We start from the raw sequence: 24397 nt of genomic DNA on the forward strand, positions 1-24397 counted from the left end.
GCTAAGCGGAACCACGACCACCGCACAGATCGGCTGACAACACACATTTCCAAAAAACCCACCAATACAAATTTTGACAAGCTTTGTCCAATCAACAGGCTTTCCTTTGAGGGTTTTTTTTTTTTTTTTTAAATTTGTTCTGCTATAAGGGAATATAATCAGCCACCTGCTTAACCGGCAAAGAGAGGGGGAGATGGTCCTCCTCTGATGCATAATATAAAGTAAATCTACAAGTAATAGCTGTGGGAGGAAACGGGCCTGTACGGAGATCGCACTACGAAGGCACGTTCCAACTGGGTCGCCCGCAAAAAGGACACACAACACCGGGTTATTTATACAGAGAGCCCCCAGGACCACCACTTGTGCGGTCCTCACGCAAACCAATGGGATTCTCCCGGCCGTTTTGCAGCAACAGCTAGTTCAACAAAGCTCTGTGAAGAGGAAAAGAAGAAAGCTCCTCGCATCCTCTCCAGCCAGCCGAGGGCCCTGCCCTCCCGCCGCACCGGCCCCGTGGCCCTTTCGCCTTGACAGCCCGGGGACCCGGCGCCTCGGGTCCCGAGCCGCACCGCGGCCCCGACCCGGTCCCCGCGTCCCCGGCGGCCTCCCGGCGCCCCCGAGGGCGGAGACGGCCCCGGCAGGGGGAGGGGCGGCCCGTGCCCGCAGGCCCCCGGGGCGGCCGCACGCCCCCTCCCGGCCCCGCAGCTTTCCCGCCTTCCCCATTTGAACAGCTCCCGCCCGCCTTCCTTCGGCGGCCCGCTCCAGCCCCTTCCCGGGGGCGGACTGCGGCCGCTACTCCAGTCCCCGGCTCGGCCTCTGGGCTAGGCCGCACCGGGCCTGAAGCGCCCCAGCGGCGGTGTCGCGGGCCCAAGCGGCGGGTGGAGGCGGGGCGGGGCCGCTGCCGCCTCGGGGAGGGGGCCCAGGCCGGCCTCGTGGGGGCTCCGCTCGCCGCTACCTTCACTCGGCTCGCCCGGATCCCGCCTCAGCGCCGCCGACCGCCGCCATCTTGGAGAAGGAGAGAAAAGCGCGAGCGGCCAGGGAGCCTCAGTCGAGCCCAGAGCGCAGGCTCCGGCTGGGGTAGGGGAATCCCGCTCCTGACAGAGTGCCGAGCGCATCGAAAGAAGCGCGCCGCTGGCTGAGCCAGGGAACCCGAGTTGACTGAGAATTTTCGGTGCGGCCAGGCTTGGGCTGGAAGCTTTCTGAACATTATATCGTTTAATCCTCACGGCATCCCTGTGAGTTAGGTTTGGTCACATTTTGCAGATGAGAAACAGGCTCAGAGAGGTTAAGTGACTTGCCCAACCGCACACAGGTAGTCTTCTGATTCTTAATGAATGCTCTTTCCACAAGACTATGCCGTTTCCTTCGGGATATTTTTGTACGTAAATTCTCTTTCTGCGAAACCTAGATCATGCAGATTAATAGCAGCGATGCTTGTTTGGAATTTGGCATTTATGTTTGGGTGGTTGGCATATTTCGGGTGAGGTGGAAGGACATATTTTTCTAACAACGCATCATAAAATAACTTCCATGGCGAATCCTCTGCATTTCTCCTCACAAATTATTTGCATTTAAAAGTTGGAAACTGTTTTCAGGCAAATGAAGAGATGCCACACACAGGAGAAAGAGGGGTTTTTGTGATTGGCTCTGGAAATTACTATGCGAAGATCCTGGTTCTCTGTGAAGACAAACTTATTCTTCTAGAGCAGTTCATTCTTCTTTGGCTACTTTGTAAGGTAGCGAGATCCCCATTGCCAAAGGAATTCAAGAAGAGGCTAGTGCCTTAGTTATTGGAATGGAGAGGTTGGAGATCTAGAGGTTCCTAGCATTATGAACCCCATGAAACTGTGCAAAATTAGGGGTTTGGGCACATGGGTGTTTTTCTGGGGTTTAGAGCCTATCAAAGATTAGGAATCCCTATCTTAGAAGGCTTTCCAGTCCAGAATTGGATGGGTGCTTGAAGGGGATGTAGTAATGCTGCTCACTTTGTAAATTTAGAAATGGAGACTGAGAGAAGCAGATGATTTGACTCAGAACACACTGCTAGTTAGTGATCGGATAAGGATTAGAAGCCAGATTATTGGACTCTTGGTTCAGTGCTCTTTTCACCATGTAAAGCTTTCTCTCCCTCTGCGCTGAGTAGAATATTGGATTCTGTTTAATCATGGCTTTTCAGTTGTGAGATGCTCAGATGTTCAAAGAAACATTCAGAGTTGCTGAATTTATTCCCAAAAGGTAACTGCAAATAGTAAATAAAGGTCCCATCCCGCTCACCGGAAAGATAGTCAATAAGTTTCACCAAAACGTATGGGATTGCTCTTCTGGGACACCTTGCCTGACATTAGGCTTCCCTCTGAGCTACTGAAGAACCATGAGAACGTATTTCGCCCCGTGTTCTTCAGTATCGGTCAAGATGTTTTCAGTTGCGAGTGATGTAATCCCAATTCAAAATAACACATCAGCAAAGGAGAATTTATTGGCTGACATTACTGAAATGTCTAGTACTTGGGGGCTGGGTCCAGGGAGGACTCAAGTCTCTTAACAGAGGTGCTTTCCTTTGAGTTGGCTTTATTCTTAGGTTCCAGGTGATGATTCTGCCTCTGGGTTTGGCCATCCTTCCAACTACCTGTGTCCCTGGACAGGAAATTTCTTCTACCCATTTGTTTTGGGAGACTCTCATTGCCTGAATTGCACCCTCAATCACTATGAGCAAAGGTGTGGGGCATGCTGATGAGCTAAATCAGGTCATAGGCTCACCCCCACCCCCAAAGCAGGATGAACTCAAGGAAAATCAGAGGTTATTGTCAGATGGGGAAAAGAGTGCTAGGTAGGGAAGTACAATAGGTGTCCACCCAGCTCTACCAGTAGCGTGGACCTGCCTGCCTCAGCATCCCATTTGTCCAGTCCCTTCTTTTATCCCACCTGAGGTTGGGCATATCAAGTTATTGCCCATCTTAACCTCCTGAAGACCTGAAGTCCATCGCTCCTCAGTCCGTTGCCTTCCTCGAGTCTTGTATCACTGTGTGCACGTTCATTCATTTAACAAATACCAATTGGAAGCATGGCCTGCGTCAGGCACTGTCCTGGGTGTTCAGAAGAGAACAATGAACAAAACGGAGAGTCTTTGACCAACCCCCCAACCCCCCTCCCCCCGGAGCTTACATTCTAATTAGGGTGGGGGGCAGAAAATAAATAAATAGGGACCATGTTAGGTGGTGATCAAAGGTAGAGATAAAAATGCCAGGTAGGGTAAGGGATACCAGGAGGGAGTGGAGGTGGGGATTGTTATTAAAACGTGATCCTCTGATGAGGTGCCCACCGGGGACTGGAGGCTGAGGCTGGTAGCTTAGTCAGTAGTCAGCTGGCCTGCTAGTGGTGAGGGCTGGGAGGCTGAAGCTTCTGGAATGGATGCAAGGCCTTCCTCTGAGCCTTGATGGACTCAGCCTCTCGACTGAGTATCCTGCCATGGTTCTTTTGTTTCTGCAACTTGCAAAGGGAGAAAGGAAGATGGCTTGGTAGCCTGAGGTGGGGAGGGGCCTGTTCATGGGGGGCTTTGTGAGTAAGAGCACCTTGTCCTGCGAGAACATGAGGATGGCATCTGAGAAGTATGAGGATCGGGTGCTCCCTGGGGGCTGGGGCTGTTCTGTGACCGGCTGGACCCCAGTAAGCTGCCCAGCGCCTGGTGGAAGAAGGTGGCCTTCAAGTTGTGCTTGGTTGGGATGTTTTCTTCTTCGGATTGTTTTCCTGTGCTTTGCCCTCTCCAGTTGTGTTTGGAGAAGCTTTGTTGTGTCAGGCCCGATGGATATGCACAGGACAGGGCCCTTTTGGCTGAGTGATGGGACCTAATTAAAACTACCATAAGCAACAAGAAGTTAATGGCTCATGTGAAAAAGCATTAAGAGCCAGAGAGAAGCTGGCTGTCCTGGCCTCCAGGTCTAGGGATTCAGATCCCTCCCACCCAGCTCTGTTCTCTCAAGTTGGCCATCCTCATGTGCCTGGAGTCATGGCCGTGGGTGGCCCAGGCTTCTATGCTTCCAGTCTCCTGACCAGAGAGGGAAGAGGGCTTCCCCACACCTGCTCTGTGGGAAGGAATCGTAGGGAAGAATGATTGGTTGGCTTGGGGTCATGTGGTCATTCTGTGATGCGCTGGACTTTTCTTGGCCGAACCTGTTAAGTTGGAACAGGGTGAGAGTCGCTCCACGAAAGGCCAGAGGAATCTCTTCCGGGACGACAAATAGTAAAACCTCTGCGATGAGGCAATGACGCTCAGTTCCTGCTTTTGAGCAGCTCCGGTCTTGGGTGCCGCCTTGATTCGGCCCCTCCCTAGATCCCTGCCCCAGCCACACTGACCTTCTCCCGGTTCCCCAAGCAGGCAGTGCCTTATTTGCATCCACGCCATAGTGCACACATGTCATTGTGTGTACTGTGTCCCTCCACTCCATTGCTTTTGCCAGCTCGGCATCTAGAAAGCTCCTATGTATTCTTTAAGACGTAGCTTGAATGCCCCCTCTACAATCAGGCTCTGTGTTCCCACACACCTGATCACATGCAGCTCCCACCCCGCACTGCAGTCATCCTTTGACACACGTCCTTTCCCAGTGCCTCAAGGATATGATCTCCCTCGCTTGTCTTCTGCAGCAGATGTCAGTGTCCAGACCTCAGAAATGGCCATGGAACTCCAGCCTGGTAATCATAACCTGCAGCTTGAGCTTTCCCGGGGCTGGATCAGGCTGTCCTCTGCCCCTTCATGCTTTACCATGTGAGCCAGGGATTTCCCCCCCAGAGCCTTGGTGTGAGCTGGCTGGGGGTTTCCCTGTCCCCTGGAGCCCAGAGGAGCTCCCTAGTCCCTGGGCTCCAAGAAAGAAGAAGCCCTTGAGCTGGTCCGTGTCTGTAGAGTATGGTTGGTGGGATAGGGTGGGAAGGCATTCCTGGTGGAAGAAACTGGGGAAAGGGAGGCAGGGAGGCTCAGGGCCGCATCACATCCTCAGAATGACAAGCAGTGGGGTCAGCAGTGGGCGTTCTGGGGGAGGGGAGGGCCACACAGAGAGCTCGTCCTTAGTCTGGAAGGGCTGGGGCCAGCACCCGCCCTCTCCTCCCCACTTGGCTGTCTCTCCCCCACTGCACATTTCTAGCTGATGGTGGTGACCCTCTGTTTCTTCTTTCCTTCTCCCCCTACCCCTGCAGGAAAATAATTTTAAACTTATAAGTTCAAAGTGCAAATATTCGTGTACCCACCTCCCAGATTAAACAAATATTAATATTATATATATGTGTATATATATAATTTTTAAAATATTATATTTATTTGAGAGAGCACAAGAGAGCAAGGGGAGGGAGAAGCAGACTCCCTGCTGAGCAGGGATTCCCACCATGAGGCTTGATCCTAGGACCCTGAGATCATGACCTGAGCAGAAGGCAGAGATGCTTAATGAACTGAGCCACCCAGGCTCCCCTATTCTACTTACACTGGCTTGTTTTAAAATTTTATTTAATTTAAAAATATTTTAGGAAAGAAAACATGAATACAGTTTGATTCGCATCTCTGTCTCCAGTATTAATGGCTCATTCCCTTTCCTCTCTTCTCAGAGGAATTCAGATTGGTGCGTGTCCTTCCTATCCATGCTCTGATCATGTATATGAGAGGTGAGAGTAGCCTAATTAATGGTTCAGGGCATTAAGTCAGGAGCCAGACTTACTGGGTTAAAGTCTAACCCCATTTCGCTTTCTAGCGGTGTGAACTTGAGCAAGTTCTAGATATCTCTGGGCCCTTGTGTCTATCTTCTCAAAATTGAAATAAGGAAAATGAAACCCTTACCCATTAGTGCCTGATACCTGGAAGGGGCTGTATGTATTAGTTACTATTATGCACAAATAACATATGGTGTTATGTTGGATCCCACAGTACCATCATTGTTTCACAAAGCTAGGTAGGTGGTAGTAATTTGTGTTTTTCACTCAATGTACTGCGTTTGGGAGACTTTGCTTCTAGCCAAATTGGAATAACAAGGACCAGATTCCTCTTGCTGCCCGAAACAATCCACAAAAATATCTAGGCGAAATATAGGAGGTAAGGGTTTTCAGACCTTGAATATCAGGCAGCACAGGACAGCGATCCCTGGGATGTGGGAGACAGACAAAGGGAACCCTGTGATTGCATTGGTTTACTGCCTAAATTGTCCAGACCTCAGCGTGGGGAAGGGAAGTATAACATCAGGTAAGCCTGATGGTCTCCCTGAGTTGCAGAGATGGAGCTGGGAGTTTGGAGAGATCAGGGAGCCTGGGATTCTCAGGCAGAGTGTGAGTGAGGGGAGCCCTGCCCAGAGAGAGCTTTTGGGCACTCTAGGGAGCCCCCCCTCGAGTCTTCTGCTGAGGATCAATCAGTGCATGTGTGTGAGGAAATTATCTAGAGCCAGGGAAAGAACTCAAAAGGATTAGAGAGAGTGATTCCTTTAGATCATGCAGGGCTGGGAATAGTTCAGGTTCTCATCAGCCAGAATAGAAAAACCTTGTAATTCACGGGATGTCTTGCAGAACACTCCGTTTTGGGGGAAAGGTAGCCCAGAATAAAAGGCTGCTTTGATCCCACCTCTCAAAACTTAGAAACAAACCTGGGGAGGATCAAACTGTTTCCGAGTAACTTAATTGTATCACAGAACAAACCCCGGGACTATCTATAGGAATACAAAATACCCATTGCATGTCATGCTGAAATTCACAATCTCTGGCAGTCAATAAACATCACCAGGCATGCTAACAAGCAATAAACTATAACCCATAACAAGGAGAAAAATCAATCAATATAAACAGACCCATAAAAGACACAAATGATAGAATTAGTAGACAAGGACATTAAAACAGTAATTATAACTATATTCCATTATGTTCAAGAGGAGAGAACAAAGATTAAGCATGCAAAGCAGAGACACGGAAGATACAAAAGGGATTCGGGAAGTCCCCCCAGGTCTGGGCAGATCCTCCCACTAAGTACAATGAAAATCCCTAAAAACAGGGGTGCCTGGGTGGCTCAATCTGTTGGGTGTCTGCCTTTGGCTCAGGTCATGATCTTGGGGTCCTGAGAGCAAGCCCTGGATTCAGGCTCTTTGCTCAGTGGGGAGTCTGCTTCTCCCTCTGCCCTTCCCCCTGCTCATGCACTCTCTGTCTCTCCAATGAGTGAATAAAATCTTACAAAACAACAACAAATAAGTGTAAGAAGACACTGAAAGGTGGGGAGAAGAATGTAGATTTCATGGTCCAAACAATGTGTCCTTCCTTTATCTTATACAAAAAGCAACTCAAAATATATTAAAGACTTAACTGGAAGGCTTGAAACTATAAAACTGCTAGAGGAAAGAAAATACAGGGGGAGAGCTCCTTGACATTGGTCTTGGCAAGGATTTTGGGGGATAGGACACTAAAAGCAAAGGCAACAAATGCAAAAATAAACAAGTAGGACTCCAAACTAAAAAGTCTGTGCACAGTAGAACAAAGTCAACAAAATGGAAAGGTACCCTATGGAATGGGAGAAAATAATTGGAAATCATACACACACACAAACACACATACACACACATATCTGGGTGGGGGGAAGGGGCAGAAGATGAGAGAAAAAGAGAATCTTAAATAGGTTCCACATCCAGAATGGAGCCTATTGCAGGATCCAGGCTCACAACCGTGAGATCATGACTTGTGCTGAAATCAAGAGTCCTATACTTAACCGACTGAACCACCCACGCACCCCTGCAAATCATATATTGGGTAGGGGTTTAATGTTTGAAATATACAAAGAACGCATGCAAGTCAGTAACATAAGAACAGATAACCCGATTAAAAAATGGGCAAAGGACCTCGATAGATGTTTTTTCAAAGAAGACCCATGGATGGCCAACAGAAGCGTGAAATCGTGCTCGGTGTCACTAATCACCAGCGAAATTCGAATCAAAACCACAATGAGAGATCACCTCACGCCCATCAGAGATGGCTATCATCAGAAAGTCAAAAGATAACCAGTGTTGGGAGGACATGGAGAAGAAGGAACCCCTGTGCTCTGTCGGTATAAATGTTAACTGGTGTAGCCAGTGGAAAACAGTGTTCCTCAGAAAATTAAAAATAGAACTACCATGGGACCCAGAAATCCCACTTCTAAGTATATTCCCAAAAGAAATCAAGTCCTAGACACCATCTCAAAGAGATACCTGCATTTTCATGTCCACTTCTGTATTATTCACTATAGCTAAGATATGGAAACAGCCTTGGTGTCTGTTGACAGTTGAACAGATAAATGAAATATACCTACCAGTCTGTCTGTCTGTCTATCTATCTATCTATCTATCTCCAAGGACATTATCTGAAATGAAATAAGCCAGAAACATTTATATGTGGAAACAAACAAACAAAAAAACAACAAAAGAAAAAAAGAAAAGCCAACACCCCTTCCCCCAAACTCAAACTCCTCAAACTTATAGTAATAGTGGAATGGTGGTTAGCAGAGGCTGGAAGTGGGTGAGGAAAAGGGAGGGATATTGATCAAAGGGTACAAACTTCCAATTAGAAGATGGCTGAGTTCTGGAGACCTAGTATAAGGCATGGTGACTGTAGTTGGTAACAGTATATTGTGTACCTGAAATTTGCTAAGAGAGATCTTAAGTGTAAGGACACACACACACACACACACACACCCACACACACACACCCACAATGACTATAGGAAGTGATGGATGTCTTAATTAGTTTGATTGTGTTCACTGTTTCACAATGTATACATATATCAAAACATCATGTTGTATACCTTAAATATATGTAATTTTTTTACTCTGTCAAAAAAAGAGAGAAAGTCATAAACTTGCAAACGTATGTAGAGTTGTTCTTAATATTTCCTTATTCTTTTGGTGTCTGCAGGGTCTGTGGTGATACCCCATTTCATTCCTGGTCATGGCATTTTGTTTTCTCTTTCTCTGTGTCAGTTTTATTTTTATTTATTTATTTATTTTTAACAAGATTTTATTTATTTATTTGACAGACAGAGATCACAGTCGGCAGAGAGACAGACAGAGAAAGAGGAGGGAAGCAGGCTTCCCACCGAGCATAGAGCCCGATGTGGGGCTCGATCCCAGGACCGTGGGATCATGACCTGAGCTGAAGGCAGAGGCTTTAACCCACTGAGCCATCCAGGCGCCCCTGTGTGTCAGTTTTATTGATCTTTGTTTCACTGATTTTCATTTTCTTTCTTTTTTCGATTTCATTGATTTCTGCTCTTTATTGTTTCCTTCTTTCTGCTGCCTTTGGGTTTGAATGTCTCTAATTTTTCTACGTTCTTGAGGCAGAAGCTTCAGTGACTTATTTGAGACATACCCTTTTTTCTGATGTGCACGTTTAGTGCTGTCAGTGTTCTTAGCCCTGCTTAGCTGTGGTTCCGTGAATTTTGATTCATCATAGTTGCATTCCGTTCAGCACTTCTGTGCATTTCTTTAAAACTTCCTCTGTGACTCAAGGATTATTTAGAAGTGTGTTGCTGAGTTTTCAAGCATGTGGAGATTTTTCTGTTATCTTTCTGTTCTTGATTTCTAGTCTGATTCCACTGTGGTCTACCAACACAATGGGTGGTATTTCATTACCTAGAGTGTGGTGACCATTTCGCTGGCGTTTACCTATGTCAAAACCTCATCAAGTATCACACTTTAAATATGCACAGTTTAAAACATGTCAGTTACACTGACATAAAGGTGTCAAAAATGTAAAAAAAATAAAAGACTCAGAATTTCTGCAGTCAAATGCTCTCCCATCCAAGTACTAACCAGGCCCGACCCTGCTTAGCTTCCGAGATCAGACGAGATTGGGCGCGTTCAGGGTGGTATGGCCGTAGACAAGACTCAGAATTTCTGGAAGTGAAATCTACAACATTTGGGATAAAGAATGGGAGAGATGGGATTGATGACCAATTAGATACTCAGGAAGGGAAGGTGAATGAACTTTGAAGACAGAGTGAGGTGAACAACCCAAAATGAATCACGGGGAAAAAAGACCCCCAAAATGAAGAGGATCAGTGAACTGTGGGAAAATTGGAAGCTTAATAGAAGTGCATTTGGAGCCCCTGAAAGAGGAGAGAGTGTATTTAAAAAAAAAAAAAAATATATATATATATATATTCTCCTCTCATTATTTCTTCATTCATACATATATATGAATGAAATATATGAATCTATATGAATATATATATATATGAGTGAAGAAATAACGAGAGGAATATATATATTTTTAAATATATTCATATATAAAAATATATATAAATATTCTCATATATATATGAATGAAGAAATAATGAGAGGAATATATATATATATGAATGAAGAAATAATGAGAGGAAAAATTCTGAATTTCCAAACTTAAAAACTTACAAACATAAAGAAAATGACACCAGTACACATCACAATCTATTTGCTTCAAACGAGGGATAGAGAAAAAAACCTTAAAAGCATCCATAGAGGGGCACCTGGGTGGCTCAGCCGGTTAAGCCTCTGACTTTGGCTCAGGTCGTGATCCCAAGGTCCTGGGATTGGATCCTGTATTGGGCTCCCTGCTCAGTGGGGAACCTGCTTCTTCCTCTCTCTGCCACTCCCCTTGCTTGTGCTCTCTCTCTGTCTCACTTTCTCAAGTAAATAAATAAAATCCTTTTTTAAAAAAAGCATCCATAGAAAAAGAAGATATTATGTGCACATAAGGCTCACCTCTGGGGGCCCAAGGCTACTATCCCTAGAAAAGTCTACAAGTGAGTTTGGCCCTTGGTTGGTGTCTGGGAATGTGGCTTTGGGGCTGAGTCGGGGAGGAGGGTGAGAGGAGCTTCGCAAATAAAATGAGCTGAGAAGGACACTTGCCCTTTGTGGTGTCCTTCCCTCAAACTCACAGTCTTGGCCTAATCATGAGAAAATACATAGATAGACCCTAAATTGAGGGACATGTTACAAAATACCTGACCTTACCTCTCATGACTTGTCAAGAGAACAAGAAGACTGATACACTGTCAGAGGCAAAATGAGATGAACACAACTCAGTGCAAAGTGGCATCCTAGACTGGACCTTGGAACTACCAAAGGTCAGTGATAGAAAACTGGTAAAACCCAAAGTCTAAAGTTTAGTTCACAGTGATGTACCAACGTGGGTTTCATGGACTTGACAGATTTACAAGAGTCATATGAAATAATAACGTTAGGGAAAACCAAAACAGTGTGTGGGTTGTATAAGAACTTTCGCTTCTGTCTGTGCGAGTTTTCTGTAAGTCTAAAATTATTCCAGGGGCGCCTGGGTGGCTCAGTCGGTTAAGTGTCTGCCTCTGGCTCAGGTCATGAGCCTGCTTCTCCCTCTCCCTCTGCCTCTCCCCCTGCTTGTGATCTCTCTCACTTTCTCTATCTGTCAAATAAATAAAATCTTTAAAAAAGGTAAAATAATTCCAAATAAAAGGCTTATTTTAAAAAGGTCATCCTTTGAGAAGACTAATACAGCTGATGAATTTCTAGTTGGACTGATCAGGAAAAAGAAGAGAAAACATAAAATACCTTGATCAGGGCGCCTGGCTGGCTCAGTCCGTTAAGTGTCTGCCTCAGGTCATGATCCTGGGGTCCTGGGATGGAGTCCTATATGGGGCTCCCCACTCCTTGAGGAGTCTGCTTCTCCTTCTGCCTTTGCCTTTCTCTCTCTCTTATCTCATGAATAAATAAATAAAATCTTAAAAAAAAACCTTGATCAGAGATCAAGCTATAAAACACACACACACACACACACACACACACACACACACAATTATCTTTGCCCTCTGTCTACATTGGTGCAGGTATGTCCAGGTAATTAATTTTCTTATCTGTATAGTACTCTGTTTTTGCAATGTGCCATATTTGATTTATTCTTTGTCATCACGAGGGGCATTTACATTGTATCTGTTTAAATCATTATTATAAGCAGTAACACAATAATCTTGTTCAAGTCCCTTGTGCAGTTGTGTGAGAATTTCTTTGAGGAGACTCCCAGGAATAGAAATGCTGTATCCTAGGGCATATATTTACCTTTGCCAGAGATTGTCAAGTTGCTTTCCAAAGTGGTTGAGTGGATTTCTGTATTTTTTGCTACCCTTGGCTTCCTGAGGTCTGTTCCATCTGATTTGTGGGCTTCCATCTCTCTCTCCCTCTGCTCCATTCCTCTTATCCAGGAGAGGGCTGATGGAGGTTGATCTTGGGTGATGGAAACAATGTTTCCCCTCTCACCCAGACCTGAAATAAACTTACTTACCTCTTGAATTTCACTCTTCCAAAACATTCTCAAAGCTGCAATTTCCTGGTCAAGTCCAGCATAAGAGAAATCAGTATGGTGTATGTATTTGCCCATTCTGCGCCCCCCCCTCTGCCCCCCAGGAAACTGAAGATCACGTTCACAGATACCAGTTCGTCTACTTGGTAGTTCAAGATACATATCTTATTCCTGTAAGAACTCCTTTTGGGGGCACCTGGGTGGCTCAGTGGGTTAAGCCTGTGCCTTCAGCTCAGGTCATGGTCTCAGGGTTCTGGGATTGAGCCCCACATCAGGCTCTCTGCTCAGCAGGGAGCCTGCTTCCTCCTATCTCTCTGCCTGCCTCTCTGCCTACTTGTGATCTCCATCTGTCAAATAAATAAATAAATTCCTTAAAAAAAAGAGAAAGAACTCCTTTTGGAACCTGGCTGGTCTCATCATTTTGGCTTCTCAGATGAGGAGGGTGACATTCGGAAAGGTTAAGTGATATATCTACAGTCACATGATAAATTGATGGCACGGTAAATTTTTGATGTTCTTGCTAAAGATGCTTAACCTGAATCTAATCATGACCAAGCCTCAGACAAATTCAAAACAAAGGACATTCCATAATACAACTAGCCCGTATTCTTAAAAAATGTCCGTGCCAGTGGATATGAGGGAAATTTGTACCTCCTTCTTAATTTTGTTGTTGACCTAAATTTGCTTTAGAAATAGTCTTTAAAAATGTCCTAAAGCATGCATGTATGGATATGTGTCTATACACACAGGCACACACACACAGCTGAGGAACTGTCGCAGGTTGACAGAGACTAAAAAGACATAACAATTGAACACAATCATGATCTTGGATTTTCTTTTGCACAGAAGACGTTATTGGGACAGTGGCTGATATCTGAATGAGGTTCCTGCAGTAGATGTTAGCATTGCATTTATATTAATTGCCTTATTTTGATAATTGGGCTGTGATTGTGTAAGAGAATGTCCTTGCTGAGAAACACGCACTGAAGACTTGGGGGCAAAGGGGAATGACACTTGCAACTTTCTCCAGATGGTTCAGGGACAAAACAGATACTCGTCTACCAAGAGGGAGGGACGGAGAAAGGGAGAAGGCATGCGTGGTGTTAGGGCACGTGTGGGGAATTTGAGGGGAGGGCAGGTGAGAATTCTTTGTGCTACATTTTTGCAACTTTTTTCTCAATCTGAAATTATGTCAAAATATGTCAAAAAAGAAAATGCTCCCTTAGCCCCATCCATCTCACATTGTGTAGGGGGTCTCCAGGCATCCGTACACATGTTTTTTTTTTTTAATAAATATTTTATTTATTTGACACAGAGATACAGCACAAGCAGGGGGGAGTAACAGGGAGAGGGAGAAGCAGGCTCCCCCCTGAGCAGGGAGCCCGACATGGGACTCAATCCCAGGACAGCTGGATCATGACCTGAGCCAAAGGCAGATGCTTAACTGCTTAACCGACTGAGCCACCCAGGCGCCCCACTCAGCAGTTTTTTCTAAAGCCTGTGATTGCCAGGGAGACAGGGAAATGCTGGTAGGGGTGGGGGGGGGGGGACTCTGGAGAAGAGTCAACGCCCCCTCACCCTTCTGGGGTCTGCAGAGTGGTGCATGAGGTGGGCACAGGCCCTCTCTAACCTGCTCTGTGTCATTGGGGCCTTGGGCAGATTTTCTCGAGTGCGTGGTACAGGCGATTTCTTAAGTGTTCATAGAGACGCAGAAAATATGCCAATGTCAGTACGTTTTCCTTAAAACGTAACTCACATGTCCAAATGCCTTTTGTATCAGGCATTGCTTACATGTGAGTCATCTTGTTGAATTCTTAGAACCACCCTCTTATTTAGTTACATCTTAGTTACAGGAAAAGACACCGAAGCTCAGAAGGGTCATTAATTGCTTCAAATCAAGGCACAAGTAACTGTAAGTCTCGAAGCTGATCTCTGAGCCTCTGATGATGATTATACAGCTCTGGGGCTGGGGGATGGGGCTACAGGCTGGTGGGGAACATGGAGGAAGCTGATGGCCAGATTGACCCTGACTTTCCTGTGCAGGTGTTGGTCAGGTTCTGGCCTCCGTGAGGCTTTCCTCCGTGTGCCCACGAGAGGGTGCTGCTGGCCCAGTTCAGAAATGCTTTCCCCTGGACCAGAGGAGGGGTCTGGTCAGAGGAGGAATTGCTCCGTAAGCAGGTAAAGCTGATGCTTTCGGGTCCTTTTCCACCATCACGGACATCCCGATGACCTGTACATCTCTCTGCAGTCCAGGTGTTTCCTCTGGGCTCCAGACCCATCTTCACCATCATATCCCACTGCCTTCAACTCAAGGTGGTCCAACATTTTCTCTGCTTTATCGAGGTATAATTTGTATACAATGTGATTGACTATTTCAGGTGGGCAATTTTAAGTTTGGATACAAGTATTCAGTAATGCTACAGAACATTTCTATCACTCCCCCACCCCAATTTCCTCATGCCTTCTTGCCTCCCTCATTTCTGGGGCCCTGACCATCACCGATCTGCCCTCTGTCACTGTGTTTTGCCTTTTATAGAATGTATATAAATGGAACCTGTCAGAATGTAGTCTTTTGTGTGTGGCTTACTTTCACTTGCCACGTTTTCGAGATTCACCCACGTTCTGATATATCAAGTAGTCCGTTCCATTTTTATTACTGAGTAGTATTCTCTTGTATGTGTGAACCATAATTTGTTCGGATGGACCTACCAGTCAGTGACCAACGCATCCAAAATTAATCCGCAAGTTGGACAGAGCCGCCTGGGTTTGAGCCTAGACCCTGCCATGTATCAGCTATATGACCCCGAGCAAACTGTGTTACTTATCCAGGCCTCATGGCTCTCAGCTCACCGTGGGGACAGTAATACCTTCCTCGGAATGTTGCAAGGAGGAGTATATGAGCTCACCTGGGGGAAGCCCCTGGCTTCTGTGTGTGGTCATCATATGGATGTATTGACCTTATCAATCAGGTGGGGACACAGTGTGCAACCCCCCTCCCCCCGACACCACTGCAGGCAGGTCCTAAAGCTCTGTGGTCATTTGCCGTTGAGAACCTCAGTTCCATGTTCCACATAATGCTCTCCTCTCTAGTTTGGCTGGATCTGCCGCTCCAGGGACCTGCCCTGGGAGGGGGATGGGGAAGATTGAGAGCAAAGGGGCCCCCATGCGGGTTCCTCAGAGGGCCCCACACGGACGTGCTCGCTGTCCTGCCCTCTGACCAGCCTCACCTACTTTGCTGGCCGTGGGGCTCCCGGTGCCCTGCCCCTCCATGCTCTCCCCACTTCTGCTCTTCCCTCCTTGGTTAGACCTATAGGAGAGGTAGGAAAGTCTGTGGCTTTGACACAGACTCAGTTTCCTTCCTCTCAGGTGCTGGGAGCAGAGGCTGGGGTGCCCTGCCTTTTTTGACTAGAGTGCTCACTGGCTGCCTTCTCAGGCAGCCCCTGCCTCTCTTGGCTCTGGAGCTTTCTATGGGCCCCTGGGCAGGGTTGGCAGAGGAAGTGTGGGGAATCAGCCCCCAGCAGTAGCCCCCACCTCATGACCAATGAGTGTTGTAGGTTCCCTTTGCCCTTCAGGGGGTGGCTCTGAGGCTGCCGTTCCCGCTGGCAGGATGGATCTCCGATGCAGGGTGGATCTCTGGCTGCTCGTGGTTCCATTTGCCCAATGACCACACCCTTGTCACTGCCTCCCTCCTTTCACTTTTAACTCCCATTCTGGTGTTTTCTGGGGTCATCTCACAAATACACCTCTCGTCCTCGAATCCTTGCTTCAGAGACTCCTTCTGGAGGGAATCTAGGCTGAGACAGAGCCCTAATCTTCGTCAGAGGCTTTCCTGTGCTGGGCTGGGGCGAGGTGGGGGAAAGGGGCAGAGGGAGAGGGGGAGAGAGAGAATCTCAAGCAGAATCTGCATTGAGCGTAGAGCCTGATGCAGGACTTGATCCCACCACCCTGGGGATCGTGACCTGAGCTGAAATCAAGAGTCAGACGCTCAACCGACTGATCCACCCAGGGCTCCCTGTTCTGACTCCACTATTCCTTATTGTGGGAAAGACACTCTTCAACCCTGATTCACTCCTTTCATATCCAATCAGACGGCAGGTCTTATCAGTTCTACCTCCTAAGTGTCCCCACATTTTCCCCTGTCCCTCCACAGCCTCTCTAGGTCAGCCTTCCTCATGCATGTTGGTGAGGAACAAGAACCAGACAGCTCTGCTGTGGTGGCTTAAAAAGGCAAAGCGTGTATTTATCACATGCAAAAAGCAATGTGGGGCAAGCCGACCAGAGGTGGGACAGAAGCCCAACGACATCAGCAGGGACTTTGGCTCCACCTTTCTTGGACCTCATGGTCACAAAATAGCTGCCGCTTCTCTGAGCATTGTTTCCCCGTTCTGGGCCATAACTCCCAGCTGAGAACCTTTGTCTTTTCAGTGGGGAAGAACGCCTCTCTAGGGGCTTCCCTCTGCATCCCTTTGGCCAGAACAGTGTCACCTGACTTCACAAGGCTGAGCAGGTGAGTGTTTCCCTTTCCAGCCTCAAAGCAGAGGGTGGCAGGGGTAAGCAGGGTGCGGATGGCTTTGGGTGGCCAGTCCTGGTGTATGCCCCGTCATCCCTGCCAGCAGCAGGCTTCTGTCTGAGCTTTCAGTTTCCATTCTCGCTGGGGCCTTCTTGCTGACGACACCGCCTGACTTAACGGCATAAGAAACCGCTAATTGGAGCAGATCAATTGCAATATAAATGGTAGTAATAATGCTAGTGGCAGATGTGTATTGGGTGTGTAACTTGTATGTTGAACATCTGGGACTGGTAGGGTATAATCCCAAAGCCACTTAATTGTTGTCTCTCCTGCCCTCTCCATCACTCTAATCCTGGCTGAGGGAGAGCTGCCTCCTCCCTGGCCCTGGGTTGAAACTCAGGAGCCCCTGTGGCTCTAATGGTCAACTGAGGGGAGAGAAAGTTCTATGGTCACTTTAAGGTACAAAACAGAACGAAGTTTCGGAAACCGGAATATCCAGTTTTTGGTGTCTTGCTGGGTAGTCTGCCTCCATCTCCTCTCCAGTAGGGACCACTGCAGACAGGGTGCTGGCTTTGGGAAGGGGGATAGTTCTCTCTTTTCCACTGTGGACTGCTATTTCTGACCCTTCTAGAGATGTGGAGCGCTGGGTAAGGATGACGTGAGGGGAAAGGAGAGAAGTGGTCAGGAAAGTTCTTATTTGCCTAGTAATACCATCATCTGGCAGATTGAGCTGATTTGCTGGAGACCCTCCTGCTGTCCTCAGCTCCCATCCTAGGTCCCTGGATACTTGCTGTCCCATCGGCTCCTGGACTTGCCACAGCCCACTCACACATCCTGTCTCAGTTGGTGGAGGTCTCCTGACTGCAAACCCTGCGTCCTTTCCAGAGGCAGACCCTGAGATGAACATTCGTGTCCAAATCCCTTATTAAGTTGGTGCTCCCAGGAAACACCTATAAGTGAATTGGGGGAAGAGGACAGGGAAAGGAAAGGAAAGGAAAGAAGTCAAGCAAATTCTCGGCTTTAGGTGAGGCCCCAGCATCAGCCTGACTCCATGGGATGCTCTGGAGTGTACGTTAGACCTCAGAGCCTGTCCCCACTCTAAGCAAGGTCGCTGGGCTTTCACAGTCTCATGCCAGACCAGAGCTGCCCCCAGGGGTTTGCAAAGCGCCAAGCCACTCCAGTAGCCCCGGGCCAAGCTTCCACAGAGTTTGCCAGTGTAGCCTTTAGAAGCAAAGCACTGAGAAGGTGAGAGGTGGGCACAGGACTGAGAAGAGCTCCCGAGGGAATATGAACAGGGCACTGACAGTGTCCCTAGTACCATCCTTCCTGGCTGGTTTTATTTTATTTCCCAAGCTGGGTTTTCTTATGATCAGCCCCTTTGTTTATCCTCATGGCTTCGATCTTCCTGGAGTTTCACTGCTAAAACTCCGCTTGGAGAGGCTACCCCAGTTGCCTGGGGAGGGAGGGCAGGCAGCGGAATGTCTGGGCCTGAGGCCACCCCATCGCCCCGCCATCCTCCCACCATCCATCATAGCTCGTCACCATTCGGGTAAACTTGGACACACTCTTTGTGTATTTCCATAATGTTGTCAGCTGCCCATATAGCATCGAGAATATATTTCCCCATTTTAGAGTGCTGGTAACTCAATTTATAGCAATTTATTCCACAAAAGCAGACAGTAACTCAACTGGCAAGAGGAAAAAAAAAATCCTACCAACCCACCACTGTCTCTGTGCGCTGGAAATCAAAATGGTAATGCATGGAATAGATTTCTGCAAGTAAAAGGCTTGGTCGGCAGACGTGTGAGCTGAGTTAAATGCCTTTTAAGTAAATCTCAGTGTGAGTTATCTGTTCACTCAGACGTGCATGCATGGAAACGGGAGGCTGTGTGGACAGACGGCACATGCTGTCACTTTCATTATCCCACACTGAGATGGGTTGTTAATAACCACAGTCCAGGGGACTGCAGAATTTCCCATCACTGACACGTGGCCACCAGTGTGACTTTGAGGCATTCATTCATTCATTCATTCATTCCCCAAGTTTTTGTGAGACCCAAGGCGTACCAGGCATTGGAGGGGCAGAGACTCAGACAGAGCAGACCAAGCCCCAGCCCCAAGGAGCTCCCAGTCAGCTGGGGGAAGACAGAGGGACAGACAGGTTAGGTGATAAAGTATTAGCTGCTGTGAGAGTGGGCAAGGTTGAGGGCTCTGGAGTCAGACTCTCAAGATTTGAATCTGGGCCCTGCCACTTACTCAGGCAAGGTGCCCAGCCTCAGTTTCTTCATCTGTAAGAAGGGGCTAGAAATTATGTCTCCGTAAGAGTGGACGGGAGGAGTAAGTGATAGATGCATGCCTCAGTGCATGATTATAGGATGTGCTTAGTGAACCGTTGTTGCTGTCATGGTTACTGACATCTGTCTGCATAGGGCCTCACGGAAGGAGGGTCAGGAAGATTTTCTTTTTTTAAGATTCATTAAGTTATTTGAGAGAGAGGCAGAGAAAGAGAGAGCACCAGTGGAGGGGGGAGGTGTGCAGAGGGGAAGAGAGAGAGGGAGAAGCAGACTGAGTATGCTCAGTATGGATTCTGACATGGAGCTCGATCCCAGGACCCTCAGATTATGACCTGAGCCAAAGGCAGACACTTAACCAACTGAGCCACCCAGGAGCCCTGGGCCAGAAGGTTTGATGGAGGAAGTGATGCATCTCCTGAAATTTGATGTTGTTGGCACATGCAAGCCAGGGAAGGAGCTGAGTGAGGGGAAGGTGCTGGGGTTTGTATGGATCTGCTCAGGCTCCCAGAACAAAGTACCACAGACTGGTGGCTTCAACAACAGACATTTGTTTTCTCACAGTTCTGGAAGCTAGAAGTCCATGGTCACAGTTCCATTGGATCCAATAACTGGTGAGAGCTCTCTTCCCGGCCTGCAGATGGCCCCTTCCGCTCTGTGTCCTCATGTGGCCTTTTCTTTGAGAGAGAGAGACAGAGAAGGAGAGATCTCTTGTGTCTCTTCCTCTTACAAGGACACCAGTCCTACTGGATGAGGGCCCCCACCCTTATGACCCCATTGAACCTTAATTACCTCCTCCAAGGCCCATCTCCAACTATAGCCATATTGGGGTTCAGGGCTTCAACATATGAATTTTGGAGGGACACAAACATTCAGACCAAAACAGAGTGATTGGAATACAATCTTAGGCTTCTTTTTCCCTCCTTATTAGCTGTATGACTGTGGGATTGGTAATACTGGGTCAGTAATATTTGGCTAACTCAGGGAGACTTTTATATGGATTAATTCAGGTAATACTTGGTGTTGGAGAGATAGGAAGTGTTGAAGGCTATGGTATTTAGTGCAGTGGTGGAGCAGATATGACTCGTGGCAGCAGGAAGAGGCAATTAAAAGGCAAGAGCATTTTGGTGTCCACCGGCAGAGAGATCGTCCAATCCAGTGGCTCATTGACACCTCCCCCACCCCCTGGAGAAGTCAGTGCTCAGGTGTGTGCAGTGGTTCTAACTCTGGTGGCACAACTGTCTGAGACTTCCAGTCCTGCTGCTTTGGACGACCCACATTGCAAGAGCGATTATGAGATGCTGCACCTGTCACTGACCAATCAAAACCATGCAACAGACCTTCTCATTGAACCTTTCTCATCAGTGCATCTGGCCTCTGTCCTCAGCAGTGGCATGAACGAAGCACACAAAGGAAAACTGGACAAGCTAACAGGACTAGACAATACGCTGATTGTAGATCAGTGAACCTCAGGAATGCCCTTCAGCAGCTCAGGTATGCAATATGGCAAGCTAATTCTATGGAATAATCGTCTTGGCAAGACTGGTGTGTCTTGCAGATATCACTGCCAATGGATGAATGTTAGGGTCTCCTATGATGTTAAAAAAAAAATCACACTTGATAACTCATAGGCCACCTTGTGTCTTGTCTCAGCATGAATCTCATGCAAAGAATTATCAGTCCAGAATCCAAAAGTAACTGAAAAGGTAATACTTTTCTATTTGCAATCCCTTTGTGAAAATGACAAAGGGAATGGACATTAAAAGGCACAGCAGGACTTTCTGGAATCCCTTTACCCTTATTTTTTGTACTCTTCCTGTCCCTCACATACACAGTGTCCCCCTGCTATATGACCACCCAGCTGCAACGTCCCTTTTTGTCCCCTGCCATCCACTTCAATTACTCATTTATTCAAATTTGTATTGAGTCTCTTGTGTGCCAAGTTCTCTGACTGTAGCAGCAGACCAGACACCCATGGATCTTGCTTCCTTAAGTTTACATTCCTTTCCCCATCAACTTTGTTGAGATATGACTAAGTTTAAATTCTTTGATAATGGACATCATCTATACCTGCCCTAGAAGATTCCTAGAAACCACTTGTCCCACATGAAATTGATAATTAAAGGATCATTAGGGCAAGAAAAACAGATCTTATATTTGGAAGGGACTTAAGAGATCATCTGGTCCAATGTCTAGGGGTCTAGATTGAGGGGACCCCCTCTGTAGTACTTTTGGAATCACCTGGCATTACCTTGGCTTATCCAGCATATTGTCTCAAGATGGTATGTCTTGTCTTAGACATAGTTAGAACCGCTGCACACACCTGAGTCTCAAGACAAGACAGAGATAGTTCTCTTTCTATATTGTTCACTGTGGCAACCCAGCCACCTGGAACAGTAGGTGCTCAATAAATAATTGTTGACTTTTGGGTGAATGGGGAACTCCTGGTTCTATGAGGCAGCCTTTCCCATGACTGGAGAACTCTAACTTTTAAAGAAAATTCTTGATGTTGACCATTCCTATCACAGATTCTCATTCTGATTTCTGCTGGCACAGAATGGCAGCTTCCATAAAGCTATCCTGAGGCCAAGTCTAAGACAATTTCTGTAGCATCTGTTTAGGAACTGTTTCTTGGTGCCTGTTGCTGAGTCACACAAGGGAATTGCGCTTGGTGCTTTGTCTTAAAATCAGTGTCCTAGAAACTTTTCTGTATTGGGATTTGCACCACTCCCCATATTTAGACCAAGGAGACTCGGCTGTCTGGATGTGGGGGAGGGGGGTTGTCTGGGTTGTGGAAATCATTAAGCTGAAGCTCTCATGAGACTCATCATGATCTGATCAATACATTGAAACTGGGTGTCTAGATATTGTTGCTATGTGCTAGATATTTTCACTTCTTTGTTCATTCAACCATTCATTTATTTATTTGACAAACATTTATTGAGCACTTACCATGTGCCAAGCCCTGTGTTAATCACTATGGAATCTGGGAAGAATGAGAAACCTGTTTCTCAGGAAGCTCAGTCTGGTTCGGAAATCAGGCCTGAAGATAAATAATGGCAATATATTGTGATATGTTCTATAATAATCATCTGTATAAGGCACAATGGGAGCTCCAGAGATGGAGGGTCCATTCTATGTAGCAGATGGGGGTCAGGAAATTCCTCCTTGAAGAACTGACACTTGAGCTGAGTTTTGGAGGTGGAACAGATTGATGGCATTGAGGGAGGTGTTGAAGAAATCCCAAGGTAAAGGTGCAGACAGTGCAAATGCTTGGAGGGGACACAGAGTAGCACCATGTGTTTGGGGAGCTGGACATGTTTTTGGATGGCAGGGATAGGGCACATGGGTAGGAGAGCAGCAGACTGGAGAAGGAGGCAGGGACCTTCAAAGACGATCCCATCATCAGAACCACTTGTGTCTGAACATACTTTCTCTCAATCTTCTGTGTTTCATGTGGAGTTCTTTTTTTTTAGAGAGATCATAAAAGGCTAGCCAGATTTTAAAAAATCATTAAAAAATTTGAACATGCTTGCAAGTTGAGATATACTGCAAGGAATTCTCATATATTCATCACTCAGATTCAATAATTACCATGTTTTTGCACATTTGCTCTATTCTTTTTTTTTCCTTTTTCCTGGATGAAATATTTGAAAGCAAACTTCAGACATCGTGGCATTTCATCTCAACATGCTGTATTATGTATTTCTAAAAACCAGTCTATTTCTTATGTAATCACAATGCCATTAGCACACTTAACAAAATTAACATGATTTTCATCTGATATATAGTTTATATTAAAAATTTTCCAAGTGCCTCAGAAGTACTTTTTTTTTTTAAGATTTTTTATTTATTTATTTGACAGAGAGAGCGAGAGATCACAAGTAGGCAGAAAGGCAGGCAGAGAGAGAGGGGGAAGCAGGCTCCCTGCTGAGCAGAGAGCCCAATGTGGGGCTCGATCCCAGGACCCTGAGATCATGACCTGAGCCGAAGGCAGAGGCTTAATCCACTGAGCCACCCAGGTGCCCCTCAGAAGTACTTTTTATATGGTGGTTTGTTTGACCCAGGATCCAGGCAAAGTTAGGTGGGAGGATTTTAATTTCAAGAATTTGCTAAATAGATATTATCAGTAAGGGTATTGGTAGGCAGGTTATAGGGCAGCTGTAATAATTCCCACCTCTTGGAACACATATGAGTGGGTGGGACCTGTGAGTGCATCTAAGCAATGGAGTATGGTAAAGGAGAAGGCATGTTACCGCTGTGAATACATTCTGGAAGATTCTGCCTTTCATTGTGCAGAAGGAATCTGTCTTGCTAGTTTAATGCAGCAGCTGCTGGGCTGTGAGCTGTCCCGTGGAGCAGCCCTATTGGCAGGGAACTGAGGGCGGCTTCCAGCCAACAGATAGCAAGGACCCCAAATGTGTCACAACCTGAGTCCTTTCAGACAAGACCCCAGGCTCAGTAGATACCTTGACCACAGTCTCTTGAGAGATCCTGAAGCAGAAGACCGAGCTCTGTTGTGCCTAGCTTCCTGGCCTCCATAAACTGAGATAATAAATGTGCCTTTTTAAACAATTTTTAAATTTTAAAACAAATATATAATGTATTTTTATCCCCAGGGGTACGGGTCTGTGAATCGCCAGGTTTACACACTTCATAGCACTCACCATAGCACATGCCCTCCCCAATGTCCATAACCCCACCACCTTCTCCCAACCCCCCTCCCCCCAGCAACCCTCAGTTTGTTTTGTGAGATTAAGAGTCTCTTATGGTTTGTCTCCCTCCCAATCCCATCTTGTTTCATTTATTCTTTTCCTACCCCCCAAACCCCCAAGGTTGCATCTCCACTTCCTCATATCAGGGAGATCATATGATAGTTGTCTTTCTCCAATTGACTTATTTTGCTAAGCATAATACCCTCTAGTTCAATCCACGTCATCTCAAATGGTAAGATTTCATTTCTTTTGATGGCTGCATAGTATTCCATTGTATATATATACCACTTCTTCTTTATCCATTCATCTGTTGATGGACATCTAGTTTCTTTCCATAGTTTAGCTATCATGGACATCGCTGCTATAAACATTCGGGTGCACGTGCCCCTTTGGATCACTACGTTTGTATCTTTACGGTAAATACCCAGTAGTGCAATTGCTAGGTCATAGGGTAGCTCTATTTTCAACATTTTGAGGAACCTCCATGCTGTTTCCCAGAGTAGTTGCACCAGCTTGCATTCCCACCAACAGTGTAGGAAGGTTCCCCTTTCTCTGCATCCTCGCCAGCATCTGTCATTTCCTGACTTGTGAAT

General features: G+C 46.6%; 1 protein-coding gene across 2 annotated transcripts in view; it reads right to left on the reverse strand.

Annotated features, from left to right (window-relative positions):
- The window catches only part of LOC111157647 (HMG-box containing 4), a 29889-nt gene extending 28777 nt beyond the window's left edge, over positions 1 to 1112 (reverse strand). The window contains exon 1 of one of the 2 annotated variants that reach the window (XM_022519248.1): positions 953 to 1112. In XM_022519248.1, the coding sequence (XP_022374956.1) occupies positions 953 to 1112 (160 nt within the window). The remainder of the gene's footprint in view (positions 1 to 952) is intronic. The other variant, XM_022519249.1, reaches the window with a different exon arrangement.
- Between the last annotated feature and the right edge of the window lie 23285 nt (positions 1113 to 24397).

The sequence above is a fragment of the Enhydra lutris genome, unplaced genomic scaffold (assembly GCF_002288905.1).
Source record: "Enhydra lutris kenyoni isolate GAN:26980312 unplaced genomic scaffold, ASM228890v2 scaffoldscaffold55, whole genome shotgun sequence".
Classification (NCBI taxonomy): domain Eukaryota; kingdom Metazoa; phylum Chordata; class Mammalia; order Carnivora; family Mustelidae; genus Enhydra; species Enhydra lutris.